The sequence below is a fragment of the Osmerus mordax genome, chromosome 14, assembly GCF_038355195.1.
Source record: "Osmerus mordax isolate fOsmMor3 chromosome 14, fOsmMor3.pri, whole genome shotgun sequence".
Classification (NCBI taxonomy): domain Eukaryota; kingdom Metazoa; phylum Chordata; class Actinopteri; order Osmeriformes; family Osmeridae; genus Osmerus; species Osmerus mordax.
In genome coordinates this window covers 7410528-7425426 of record NC_090063.1, presented here as the reverse complement: position 1 = coordinate 7425426, position 14899 = coordinate 7410528, and the positions used below count along the sequence as shown (strand labels likewise).

At 38.8% G+C, this 14899-nt stretch overlaps 2 protein-coding genes across 2 annotated transcripts; both read right to left on the bottom strand.

Moving 5' to 3' along the window:
- Positions 1-564: 564 nt before the first annotated feature.
- LOC136956478 (serine/threonine-protein phosphatase 6 catalytic subunit) lies at positions 565-3205 on the bottom strand. Its single transcript, XM_067250370.1, has 7 exons — positions 3113-3205; positions 2542-2637; positions 2292-2357; positions 1943-2084; positions 1467-1546; positions 1125-1334; positions 565-959 (listed from the first exon to the last, which is right to left on the bottom strand). Exons 1-7 carry the CDS (start codon positions 3185-3187, stop codon positions 711-713), a joined length of 918 nt encoding a protein of 305 aa, XP_067106471.1. The 5' UTR covers positions 3188-3205; the 3' UTR covers positions 565-710.
- Positions 3206-6617: 3412 nt separating this feature from the next.
- Positions 6618-13469, bottom strand: ncs1a (neuronal calcium sensor 1a). The gene is made up of 7 exons (XM_067250264.1): positions 13165-13469; positions 10509-10533; positions 8873-9011; positions 8440-8518; positions 7719-7807; positions 7475-7552; positions 6618-6748 (listed from the first exon to the last, which is right to left on the bottom strand). The coding sequence occupies exons 1-7, from the start codon at positions 13226-13228 to the stop codon at positions 6650-6652; spliced, it is 573 nt and encodes a 190-aa protein (XP_067106365.1). The 5' UTR covers positions 13229-13469; the 3' UTR covers positions 6618-6649.
- Between the last annotated feature and the right edge of the window lie 1430 nt (positions 13470-14899).

The following is a 14899-nucleotide window of genomic DNA, read 5'->3' as shown; positions in this document are numbered from 1 at the left end:
TTCCTTTTAATATTGAAATAAAAAGAAACCGGATAGAGTAAAACTTCACTTTCGTTATTACAAGTGGAACAATGGATGTTGGAGTGCAATTCTCCACAGATAAGTTAAAATAAAATAATAGTTTATTGCCAGCAACAAAAAACATTTGTTTCTAGATGTTACTATGCTTTTCTTACGTACAAGGCCAATATTTACTGGATCTTAAAATATTCTATTATTAAGGACTGAATTGCACTACAAAAAAAATCTTAAGTGGTATACCGGATGCACAACCATTCACAAAGTGATGCATTTTTGTCATTTTGTATATGGTGGTATTTTGACATGGGAACAGAATTTTTTTTGTTTTTTATGAGATTCAGGCAGACTGGATATTTGTTTTATAAGTATGTTATAGAAATTTCTAAAGAATTATAAATAAAATTTGGAGGAGGAAACGGGCATGATCAAAGAGAGATCCAGTCAACTAAAACACTCATTCCATGTATGAATATATAGGTATAAACAGATTTACCAGAGACAAAGTTAAGATTTCTCCAGAACATCAGATATGACTCACAACACGTTCCTACTTACAAAACTCGCTGGAAATCTACAACTGAAAGGTTCTGGGATACGACTGTTTAGATTTAAACTGGATGGAGCAAATACCATGTTAGTTGGTCGTGGGGGGCAGGGAACACCTTCTGGGGGAAAAAAATATCTTAAAACTACAGGAAGTAAGGTGTTGTTGTTCGGGGTGGAATAACCCGCTCCGAGTCTGGAACAGCACGGAAAAGCTTGGGCTCTCGTGTATTCACATCCTTGAAGACCATGATTGATGCTATGTTTCCACAGCGGTAGCAGTAGTTGGGTGCCGACCACACAGTCACCAGCTTCTCATCAAACATGAACTTGTAACCCTCGTGGACCAGCTGATGTGCACGACAAATCAGCTTCAGATTGTTGATGTGAACAAACTGGAAAAAAAAATCAGAGCTATAATTGAGTTCCTCTGACAATCCCAAGGAATGTCTTAAATCTATTTTGGATACAAGGATTTGAACACATTTTAAAAAAGGGACAGAGGCCCAAATGTAATTGTTCCTTAAAATTGGAAAAACAGTCAAATTCATGGCGTTTACCTCATTAGTAACCTTGGCACCAAAAAGCCATCCTGCACCTCGTGGACTGATAGCCCAGGTGTCAACATCCTCTGGGTCTGACCACACAAGGTCACAGAAGGCCCCTTTGTGGGGGATTTCTTGGTTGCGCTCAATAGTGCGGATCTGGTCCAGGGTCTTGATGTCGGGCGAAAGGCCGCCGTGCACACAGAGTACCTGCTCATCGATCAACTGTGAATACAAGCTCAAGTTAATTACCCATTTTGAAAACCTTAAGTGGGTGTACAGTCAGTAGTTAAATTAAGTATATAAAAAAAGATAATGTAAGAGTTTCTGGGAAAGTAAATAATTGGTTTTACTCACAGCAGCAACAGTTAGCATGTCAAACACTTTTGTGCAGTATCTCCATGCATTGGCATTTCCATATTTAGTTTGGCACTCATCTGGAAAATTGAAACAAATATAAACATTCATACTAACTATATCACAAGTTTTGAAAGTTCAAACCATCCCCAGAGTACAATTTATTTTGTTAGGCTGTAATTTAAATGTTCCCTCTATTTTTAGGATAAATATGCTGCAAGAAATTCACAAATCCATGTACTTGTAGTAAACATGTTCATCAAATGAAAAACACATACTGTAATAGCACATGTACACTGTACATGACACTGGGCAAAGTTGAATGATCTACGGTTAATGAATGGAAATCTATGTATAGTTCTCATCAGTACAATGACAACTGATATGTTTTAACCATTCAAGCTTTTGGAGGGGTAAATTAAAAGTAACTAATACATATTCATGTCCATTGTATTTGGAAAATATTGCATTATTACCATAAAAACCATACACTTGTGTAATCTGTCTGCTTTCATGATTCCCTCTCAGAAGTGTGATGCGATCTGGCCACTTCGCTTTTAAGGCTAGCAGATGTGTAAATGTTTCCAAGCTGTAGTATCCTCTATCAACAAAGTCTCCCTGGGGAAGATAAATGAACATACATATGATTTATTTCAGCCAACTGCGGCACAATCAGATAAGCAGAGAAATGTAACACTTTATATTTAATAAAATATAAGGCATATATGGCAGTGAAACAATCCAATATAATTAAAGGCTGCCTACAGTGTATTACAAATAGATCTATTATAATATATCTATATTATAACCAATTTTTTAACTCACCATGAAAATGTAATTTGTGTCTGGAACTTGTCCACCAGTTCTGAAGAGCTCACATAGGTCATAAAACTGAGAACAATAAGCAGAAAGTAAAGTGTTTTTGACAGATGCATGCATCACATGTCAGAATGCTAAAAACCCAATGACACTATAAACGTATTCGGTGGTGGAAGTGCGAAATCTTCCAAAAATTACGTGTAAGCGATGGAGCTAAACGAGTAAAATAACGCAACCAATTCGAACGACATCTTACCTGACCATGGATGTCTCCACAAACAGTGACAGGAGTGGTGACTGGTTGAACATTTGATTCCTCTAGTAGCAAGTCACACACATAGTCACATAATCTCTGCAACATTAGGAACATGAAGTCAATTTACAAAATCGTTTGAAAGTTAATCTTACAAAACTACTGATAGGTAAGTTTGTGTACAGTAAGTTTTTTTTAAATCAATCAACAGAGTTTGCTATGCACTGGATATGACTGATTTAACGAGCAACAGTAGTCCGTATTCACCATTGACTTGATGTCAATAATTGCCCTCAGCAAATACTAACGTTTAATTAGCTACCTTGCTCGTTAGTTGGTAGATATTCTGCAAGGCTAGTTCAATTCAAGATAGACTCACTAAAATAGCTGCTCTAACTAGCCTAAAAAGCTAGTTAGCTTGCTAATAGCTAATGGCTACCCTGCCTTGTCTGTTTGTAATGTTTCCTTCAACTGTTAGCTCCTGAAAGACCTAGCTACTTTTAGCACAACTATTATTTGCTTCAAATATTGTTCAATAAATTTAATCACAATATGTTCACTCATTAAAACTTACCTTTAAGTCGTTTTCTGGTAAATATTTGCACTGTCTTGCAATCTCCACATATTTATCTAAATCTAACGGCGCCATGTTGTGAACAACATGTAGGACGGGAGACGCCAGTAAAAGATTCTAATTTCCGGTTGATTTCTTCCGTATTAACATAAACAAGTTGAACTTGAAAAGTAGCTAATCTTTCTTTCCCAAAGATACAAGAATATTAACAAGATAATTTAATACTACTATGGAAACATAATGATTAATTTCAGAAAACTGATAAAATAATAAAAACCTTTAGGTTCAAATTGTGAGGTTTGGCAACCAACAAGGCCTACACAGTTTTTAACCAAATGTGGGCCTGCTTATTTATTGTTCTCTAGGACAGATGTTTTCAACTGGTCAGATAATAAACCCATAGACTTTAAAAAGAATGGACGAGGCGTCTCCGCTTCTTCCCACTGCACAAAAATGAAGCCAAAATATCCCAGATACGGGTGCTGCCATCTTGCGCTTGGGATGTCATTTGGAGCCAGAGTACATGCTACTCGGTGGTGGAGCCGCGGTATCGAGGTCCCACCAGCCACCAAGGGGCGATTGCGATGTTTTGGCTTCACTTTTGAGGAGCTGTCACGCGTCCATTCTTTTTACAGGACCCACATTTGTAATTGGTCATTAAGTGACGACCCCAAAATAATTTCATTTCAGAACCATTTTAGGCCTAATTTGTTCTACAAAACAATACGTGCAGTAGGCTAATCCACAAAGTCTATAGGCCTACTGTTCAAAACATGAAACAAACAAAAAACATTAACAAGGTATTATTCACAAAATGAATAGTGCAGTAATCGCAGAGCACTTCATGCACAGGTAAAAACAAGAAACAAATGAAAGTGGACATCAACCGGAAATGTCTTATTCGGTTAACTTGGCCTCAAGAACTGGAGAGAGACAAAATAAGGACTGAAATGCACACAGAGACACACCTGCAGGCAGACAGAAAACACTAGGGGGCCTAATTACAGCATTAAGCAGTGCTGTTTCAGGGATGGATGACTATAGACCAAAAGCACTTATTTGGGAAACATTTGTAAATGTAAAACGTCTGTAAAACATCGTCATTGTAAATGCTTTTGTAGGCTGTGTTCTTGTAAGGGAAGAAATTATTACTCTGTCCCTGTGTGAATCAGTTTGTTCACAATTGCTGTTTGATGTCCAGTTTGCCTCATCTGCAGGTTACCCTTGAAAAACTGTATCTCAATTGATTTTCATGGGTAAACAAACATTAAATGTTTTTTTATTTATTTTTTATTATGTGTGATGAACTTTCTTGAGATGTGTTATATTTGACCTATACCTTCATGCTCTCTACCATGTACTTATTTACAAGACTTTCAAATAATATTTGTCCTCTCTTTGATGCACTTACATTACATTTAGTCATTTAGCAGACACTCTTATCCAGAGCGAATTACAGTAAGTACATGGACATTCCCCCTGAGGCAAGTAGGGTGAAGTGCCCTGCCAAAGGACACAACGTCATTTTGCATGGCCAGGAATCAAACTGGCAACCTTTTTATAACTAGCCTGATTCCCTAACCGCTCAGCCATCTGACCTCCACTTGCCTTACTGTTTTGTCTCCAATGAATAGATCCCTACATCCTCTTTCGGCTCCAGTCGATCCTCTTTCTGCTCCAGTCCACTTTTGTTTATTAAAACAATCAATAAAATAATAAACCATGGTGATTAAATAAATTAGATGCATTTCAGTCAACCAATATAACAGGTTACAATGGTCACTTCACACATAGGGTATGCCACATGCCGGGCTACCCCAGGTGCCTTATGAGATACTGACAGACATTCTATGGAATGTGCAAATATTTATTTGTCTGGATGTTGATAAAATCAATACAATTTAATAACACATCTAAAAACAAGAAAAATACACCCTTTAGATTATTTGCATATTCCTCTGTGTGTGGCTGTACACCACTTAATACGATAGGAGAAACTAAGCCATGATATGCCTTAGTAAGACACCAGTAACCCTTAACCTAATTTTCTCTTTTTTTTTCTTTGATCTCATCATGATAAATAACTCTGGAGCATAGGGTGTTATAAAGTGTGCAATAACAGCACAGATTGTAATGTGTTTGCAGTACAGTAGTATAATAGTAGTGCTATCCTTGAGGATTTGCTTAGATGTCAACATGACTTTTGTACATTACAATAAATAAATAAATCAACTACTTCTTTAAGGCAAGGTAGGTAATGTTTTTGAGAAGCACTTTGTGTCATATTTGCTGAAATAAACTTGACATCCTGATAGCAATCAATAAATCAAATGGTCTGACTGTAAAAAAATAAAATAATCCAATATCAGTGGCTGTCGCAGAACTGTAATAAACACAACCAATCATTGCTTTGGACCAAATGCAATGATTGGACTAAACAGGCTACTTACCTTAGTTTGTACCTATCTACCTGCATGCCCTCTGCCTGTGTATCATCGCAGTAGTCAGGCAGCGTGTTCATGTGTTTTGGGGGAGTGACTTTGAAGGGAGGGTGTGGGATATTTTGGGTTGGATACTTTCAAACTCAAACCAAAATAGCTGGTTTGGCAAAACTTACCTACCCTGCCTTTAACATACAGAATACCTGTACAAAAAATTACAGCAGCAGCCATTCAAATGTCTTCATTGGTTTTTAAATCAACAACATCAACAAAAATGTACTTTGTGCAAAATAAACATTTAAGGCGCTACTTTATAAAACATTAAACGCCATAATCACATCAAATAAGTGTGTATTTCCAAAGCATTCCAATGACCGTGGGTGCATCATTTTGTACTCAGCAGCAATGTTCTTCAGTTGCCTGCTCCTTGTAGTGGCATACTGACACTCATTAACAAAATAAATAGATAGAAAAACATAGTCAACGTTTGGATCATAGTTCATCAGCTGCGTTTCTGTCAACTCTCCAGTAACATTTAGTTTTGATCTATGCTTTCTTCCTTGTAAATTAAAACAATTCTCATGCGGGAATATTAATGTCACTGGAGATTCCCCCCATGATGTTTATATAGAAGCCATGGTCTTGAATGATTATAGACCAAGATCCGCACTACTTCCGTAATACTGTGTCCATGTTCATATGCTCTCTTTAAGTAGCTGAGAAGGGCAAGGTGGGCAGAAAGAGTAAGAGGGCAGAACAGGCAACAGATCTGTCCCTTTCAGATGACAAGGAGCATATTAACAGTCCACACTAGAGGATGGAGAGAAAATAAATTAATTTTCTACAACATACCTCAAATACAAATTCATTGTTTACAAGCAAAATAGTTGAAGACAAAAAGACAGATTTCTTCTTCGTAAATTCAGTAGATCCAGAAATTCTGTCAAGAACCTCAACTCTCTCTACCCCCTATTTGGGTGGAGAGAAAACTTTTCCTCCCATATATTACAATCAACTATGCCTGGAGAAAGTGAACATGGTTCTCTTGATGGAGTCAACCAGTACTTACAGTGTGGAGAACCAAGGGCATGCTATGCTACACAAGCCCGTCATACAGCGATAGTGCTTGGACAATGGAGGGGTCTGCTTTGGAGCCTTCCTGGAATTCCTGCAGAGTCAGCATACCATCTGCATTCTGACAAAAGACACATTTTAATCTTTTGTTTATATCCAGACTACGGTCCCTTTGGAAAGTATTCAGTATTCTCCTATTTTCTGGCATCAATCTACACAGAACAAAATATTGTTATTATTGTTTGTTGACTGAAATATCTCACTGCATGTATATTTACCCTAAATCTGGTAAATCTGCGCCAAATCATCACATTTTTTATATAGATTTTAATTACATTTAGCATGCTGATTTGGTCAAGGAAGAATCCCATGGAACCAAAATGTCAGCCGTTTCGGATACCTATAAAGGGAGATGTAGTTTTTATTAACGTGTAAGAACCTTGAGTCTTGGGTATCCCTCTACTAGCTTTGCACAACTAGATTTGAGCATTTTTTCCTCCCATCTTCTCTCAATACAAGCTCTGATCCATCGAATAGTGGGAACTGCAATCTTAAGGTCTCTCCATACATATTCTATGGGGTTCAAGTCTGACCTTTGGCTGAGCCACTAAAGGACCTTCAGACAAATAAACCAAGGACCTTATGTCATGGATTATTATATTAATATCAGTTTTACTCTCAAAACAGAACACTGTGTTCCAAATCAGTAAAAGAGTATTGAGAGCCAGATCCTTTATCTCAGAATAGAAAAACCTACCCACCAGATCAGCACAACTGCTTCGAGTTGCTTAGTATGTATTCATAACTGATCTACTTATGTGTCCCTACCATGTTTGTGTTTCTCTACCTTGTCCATTAATGCAAAGATACGGTCCACTCTCTTCTCAGGTGTGTTTTCCTCCTCTGGCAACTCCACTGTGTTTCCCTGAGAAGTGCACGCAAACCCAGATGCACACATAAAGACATACTGTATGTGGCCCACAATGTCCAATTCTTCACAATAAATTGCCATTTGTTTATGTGTTGTTAAATAGCACTTGGAAGACTGATTTCACTCATTTGAAGGGCAGGAAATAAGAGGAAAGACGTACCACCATCTGGTAGATTGCATCTACAATGTTCAGCATCTCGTCTCGCGTTATGTAGCCATCATTGTCCAGATCGTAAAGCTTGAAGGCCCCTGTGGGAACCGGGAAAGCAGCACATGGGAAAACATCTTTACATTTGTTTTTACGTTTACGGTACATAAACAGACAAGACATTTTTCATACATATCTGTGATATTAAACGAGAGAAAAAACAGTGGTTAGAGCAGACTAGAAATCCAAGCTTTATGACTACTCTTCATAGTAAGTGATGACAGCTTTGAGGTTTGACATAGGTTCACTGTCATTAAGAGTCCTAACTTCAACAGCCTTAAACATCTTAATTAAAGATGTAACACCTTTCAGCAGTTACTCAAACACTGTAAAGCCCAAAGGGAAATGTATAACAGTATGTTTGCGTGCGTGTAATTTTCTTTTAACACCTTAGTCAGTTATGTTGGGAAATGTAATTGTTATTTCCATTTGTAATAAAAAAACTTTTACTCCTAAAACCTACACCACTAACTGTAGTGACACAGTGTAGTGTTTTTTCTTATTAAACTAATTCAAAATGAGGCCATTTGCTTCATTTTTGTACCTATAATCACATCCAAGGAATTCACAACAACACACGCCATGAATACATTCAAATGTACAAAGGTAAGAGAGGTGAACAAAATAGTGGTTGGACTAAGGTCACGTAGTGGATTATATGGTGTTCTCTTACATCGTAGTTTTTCATCCAGTGTGCCCCTGGAAGTAACTGACAGTGCCTGAATGAATTCTGAAAATTCAATACGCCCATCCTGCAGAGAAATATAAAATGTAGAACACGATAGGGACAGTGTTGAAAGAGAGAGTGTTGAAAGAAAAGTAGAGTAAGACGCAAAGGCAGAAAGAGTTAAAGGGCAGAAGGAAAAGGGACAAGGTTGTAAGAACAACAAATAAGAATAAGACAATAGGAGACAAGTGGGGAAACAAGAAAGTAGTCAGATATTTCATTTCCTTTAATTTCATGAATAGCACTAGACAAAGGTGGTGTCCATTATATACATCAAAACAGGTTGGACAAACATAGCCCTACACTTGCACATACTTGCACAAACACACACAACCACAGACAAGACCTAAACTATACTTGAACATAGTCTGCCTGTTACCTTATTCTCATCAAAGACATTGAAGACAAAGGTGGCAAACTTGGTTGGGTCACCAAAGGGGAAGAATTGTTTATAAATCTTTTGGAAGCCAGCTGAGTCTAGCTGACCACTGGGGCAGTCTTTGATGAAGCCTTTATACCTGTGAAGAAATCATTCAGGTAAAAAGAGTTTAAAAAAGTGGAAAACAGGGGAAGGAAAAGAAAGAGATGCAGAGCAATAGAGAAGAGGTAAAAGTGGTCTACGTATATCGTACAACAATCACCTTTGGTTTGAACTTATCTCCTGTCGTGCAGTCACTCCCCGGTTCCTGTCTGTCTGCCTGCCTGCCTGTACCTTTACCCTGCCTGACCTGCCTGTCAAACCTCCCTGCCCTGTCATCCCAATTATCTTTCCTGCCCTACCTACCCCGTTGGCCTAACTGCGCTGTCTGCCTCGCCTGACCAGCCCTTTTCTCCTGCCTTGCCCGCTTCTCCACAACCCCCGATCCTCCATTAAACACCCCTTCATTTGAACCCTTCGTCATTAGTTGCGTTTCTCCTGCATTTGGGTTAATGCAAAGCCACTTTTAATCACTTCAATAGTGTTGACTGTGTATTACCATCAGCTTTTGGAATGGCCGAAAGGTGGTGGCGACACATGGACTTCGCCCCAGTCTGAGGCTGTGTGTACTAATGGAGTTTTTTTTAATGAATCTCTCAATATGTGTCTCCATTCATCCTTCCCTCAGTCCTGACCTGTCTCCCTGCCCCTGCTCCTGAGAAGCAACCCCAAAGCATGATGTTGCCACCAGCATGCTTCATCGTAGGGATTGTTTATGTGAGGGCACAAGGAGGCTATGGTTTAGGCCAGAAGAGTGCTTGGCCATTTAGTAAAACTTGCCCTTGTGCATTCATAATCTTTGACATGAAATAGTTTACCAAATGTTCTATGCCAGAGATATTCCTACCCCTAAGTGAGTTTAAACTTTATATAGAAGGATCTAAATCTACTGCTGCATCCATTATTACTACATTGATAAGTGTGAACTGAGCACTACTGTCTTGGCTCTCAATTTCTTTACAAACTGTCAAACATCACATCTGCTTTGTGCATTTATCCTGTACTCCTCACTGGGCAATGCAAACACCACATGTCAGCCATGTTAATGTACAGTACAACAAGCCAAGCAAATAGTTACATGCTCTAATGCACACCAGCCACCAATTTGAATTGTGATCTTAATGTTTGTTGTGAAGGGCACAGTTTATGCACTGTCTACATTTTTACTTGTGGTGGTAATAGCTATGAAAGCTGTTGAAAGCAGTTCAACAGTGACTATTTGTGTGCCTGCAATTTTTTCTATTTCTATCCAAGATCTTGTGGAGAAAATACAGTGTTGTGTTTGGTGTCCATGGCAACAGAGGACTCAAATAGAAGGTTGCTGGAACAAATAGTGTAAATATTTCTGCATGGTATTTTATTGAGATAAATAAGGTGGAAGGAACATTGAAAGGAAAGATGATTTAATTTTAGCTGTTTACATCTGTCATCAGACTCAAAGACGCATGGGTAGAATATTCAACATTTATTATGTAGAAAGATTATCGCACAATGGGCTGGAAAGAATTTGCTTGATGAAAACATTCTGAAAACTTACCATTGTTGTACCTCTTTTTCAGTGACTGGAGAAACAACAGAAAAGGAGGAGTGTTAGGATTATAAAGCCTGTTCCTCAGCTTGTGGATACTGATGTTTCCTGTAAAATTTGCTTCTGTGTTTAAGAACCTGGTCATGTTGGCAACAATTTATGTCCCTCTCCCAGGACTTTTGGTTAGAAGCATGTTTACAGTTTGTCCTGTACTCTAGCATCTCTCACATGGAGTACAGTGGGCAATCTTGCAATTCTGCTTAGCCCTTGTTAAATAGGGCTGGGAAACACATGACACTGGATCCAAGACAGTTTCTTCCCTGAGTGCTCTATATGAGGCGTTTACAGATGAGGAAACCCTGTTCTCTATCTCTAATACACATCCACTAATAATTCACGTCTCCATTCGTGAGTGGGCTGTGAGCCCTATGCACCCTCAATCAGCCACGTGTGGATGTTCTTCCCCATCCCAGTTAGGGGATGGAGGGGAAAAAGGGATTAGCTTTCATAAAGGAGAACAGATAGGGGTCTTATAAAATAAGAAGGACAGGCAGATAACAAGAAATAAGGCTAGATAAACTGCAATTTGATGGGAAAATTACTGATTATAAAAGAATGAGGAATGGAAAATGAAGCAAAAGACAACAGATACAGAGTGAAATGAGAAGAATGAAGAGGGAAAGAGGACTGTAATTACATATCACATTTCTCAGTCAAAGAGAAGCAATTACAGACTGGGAGGGAAAGCTTGGAGACAATGGCAGAAAAAAGCAATGTGGTTATTTTTCCCTGTAACCAAATGACAATCACCCTTGCATACTTCTGCCAAAGGTCACTATTGAGAAAGAAGTTATATTATAAATCAATAGATGGCTATTTTTATTAACAATTACTCTAAATATTTGGTGCCAAGGCAACAGAGCAAAACCCCATCTGAAAGCATCTAATAATTTTGAGGAAGCTATGATTAAGATAAATGTGTAAGCCATAGCCTCACTCACCATATCACCAATCAACTAATGGATTGACTACTGCCTGAAGGTTTTTCATATTCCTCCGAACTAAGGAGTCCTTTTCATCTGTTCTCACTTGCCAGCGAGCACCACTAGCACACACCCATAATTAGGATACGCTTTGTGAATCCCAGCAGGAAACTAGCCCCTGTGACACCCTTTCTTTCCCTCTGCAGGGGGTGTTCATCCAGATACACGCTATCACACACCCAACTCCCCTCATGGTGGTGAATGACAGTTTATATCCTACATGTACACTTTACATTCTGCTTATAAATAATACATACATTCTACTTAATTGGTAAACTAATGGGGCAAAGCTCACTATGTCAAGCAATGCAGTCACTCATGTCTAAAGCTGTCTCATAATTGATGTCAGTATCCTAAATACTGTTAAATAACAGATCATATTATTCAAAACTTGAATAAAAACAACAACACTTGGATCAACTACATATCGGTATGTAATTCTGACAAACTGACCATCTTCCAATGACTGGCACCTGTCTTTATGGGTACCCAATAGGTTAAATTGTGAGTCTAATATAGTTTTACTACAGACAAGAACAAGCCCTCCATGACCAATAATATCAAGTGTGTTCACATGAGGGGACAGCTGAATGCTACAAACGTGGCTGAAGGACAGGGGCAAAAGTGAAGAGGAAGACAAACGTGGACGTTTATTTGACTCTTTGGCAATGGATCCGCAATTCAAATGACAATGCATTGTGGCACAAATGGCAATTCAATGTGCAAAGTGACAATGCAATACAAAATTATGTTTGAATATACCGTGGAAGTTTATTAAACTATTGTTTATCTTAAAATAAGGTATATTAAAAAATATAAATCAGGAGAAAAATCTAGCTTTAGAGATGTTGAAGAAAATAATGTTGTGATTGAGGGCAATAGATACATGCTGATGGCCTGAGAGGACAAAGTTTATTTGTTTAAGCTTTTATTTTTATTGCTGGAACATGTATAGTTGAGACGAGGCCATCGCAATGTTTGTTGAACTTGTCTTACGTACATCAAAGTCTACTTTTGTGATGAATAGTGTTTCAAACGATTACAGAAAACACAGAAACGTTATGACAGAAACAAAATGGACATGAATAATTGGACTTTTAATTTTTCAACTAGTGAGAGGTGAATGGAAAACATTAATTTTACCGTTTGCCATCTTGAGCAGAACTAGCTATATCATTCAGCATGTGGCAGGTTTGACTTCAGCATGCAATTTATATTTGGAGGGACACTGGGCAAAGCAACCTATTCAATTTGAGATGGCTCAATGGTTTCTCTATTTTCCATCAAGCCAAACCTATTGCTTAATTGATAAACTTCTCAGTGATGTGCTTCAAACTGGTCTCTTCAATCAGACAGTTGTATGTTATGTTTACAGTATGTTTGTGTCTTAATATTCTTTGGATAATTGATATTAAGATACTATGAATTTCACACTACAACATGTCAATGATATTATAATCAGGTAGTCTTCAGAAATGTATTTCCGACTAACCTCATTTGAACTTGTGACTAAATTCAAAATTTCCACTTATCTTGTTGATAAAATGGGAGTGTGTACTACCTGTGGTTACAAGATTCACTAGCAACTGCAATTCAAGTGAATAGAAAGAGAGAGAACTTACAGTAGGTCTTCCTGGTCAGTTCCTCCACAACCTCAGGCTTGAGTTTGCTGTTAGACTTCCCCATGGCTCCCAATTAGCCACGGTGGTATAAGCTTCCGCCACAACCCTCAAAACACTTCTGATGTTTTAGCACTCATTCTAAATGCATGGCAACATTTTCTGGGCACTTGCTCCTTAAATGGCAGTCAAAGTAGGACAGGAAGTTACGTTGCGGTAAAAAAAAATCTAAGACAGAACATTAAAAGGGTAGAAATACGATTAGATAGCAGGACCGGCCCATCCTTGGGTAGAAAGACTGCAGCGAGCAAGCGAGAAGCAAGGCTGTCTGGGGAGAAAGAGAGAGGGGGCTGTCACCCACTCTGTTGTGTCCCGCCTGCTTCCTGTGATCCTGCTTTGCCACCACCGCTACTGGAATTGAAACTCCCTGTAGAAAACAGAGATGTTGTTTTGGGGGGGGGTCTAGGCCCAGTGATATCTCTCATGCCCTGAAGATTTTCCAGCGTCAGGCTAGGGACAAATGGAGGGATTGGGCTGGCACAAAGACGAAAGCTCCCTGTCTCCCTCACTTCTCTGAAAGAGGGTGGGAGTGTGTCTGTGTGGCTGAGAGACGTGTTGATACTGTTGTCCCTGACAACGGGAACCACTCCCCCTCTTTACTGGCCTTTTCTATTCTCTGTCTCTCTCTCTCTACATACAAATATACAGCTGATCTGCTCAAAGAAGATAAATGGCTTATTTTCGTTGACTTAAAAACAGGGCGTTTCTAGGGTCCAGCCAACTATCATTTGCATATGTTAAAATCCCTTTAGACAAAGCATGTAAGAGGGCTCATGAATATTAAGAAATTGGCAGGCAAGCATGCTACTTCGAAATGAAGTAAAAATACACCAATAAGTACTAAATCTCAATGAACTAAAAGCACAATCAAAGGTCAGAAGTGTATATGTTAGCACAAGTCAATGGATTTGATGATATGGGCAAATGCCTTTCCCAAGACTCAGCAATTAAATTAAATCACTATTATTAATCCCAAATGAAACTGAAGATAGGAGACACTGATGGGACTGATGTGGTGACTCCAATTTGTAGGGCTTAGTAGTGAAATGTGGCCCCTTTTGTCCTTTGTTTAGATCACTCAATGCATTTCTATGCGCCGCTGACCTTCTTGCTGTATAAGAACAAAGTCTAAATTAGAATCCAAGCAGAAATACTCCCCGTTTGTACTGAGTTTTTACAGAAATATGACAGAAGATGTGACAGACTCTTATTGGAGTGAACACAGGCTCCAGTTTTTCCTCTGAGGTGTTTCTGGAAAACTGGAACAGTGACTCATCACTGTTCCAGTTGTCCAGAAACACAGAAACAGCCCTTTCTGAGATGGGGCTGGGTGACCACCACAGAGCCAGAGACATGGGTAATGTCAGGGGTTGATCCTGTGTATACAATCCTGTCAGTACATGCATAAAGAAATGTACTCCAAACCCCACTTGGGATTGCATGAACTGCCGAAGTGCAAGTCTACTTTACCACAACATGAGAAACTTTCCGAAGCCCAAGTCCTTGTGAGGCACCATCACTCTGTCGAATGCAATGGTCAGGCCGGTCAGTACATTTCAAGTTTTGTAGAGTGGGTCAGTGAGGTTGGCAGTGGCATTGTTCACAAAGTGGAGAGCTCTCAACTAAAAGAGAAAGTGGTCATGTGAAAACAGCATTATTATTATTTTTATCACAGCTA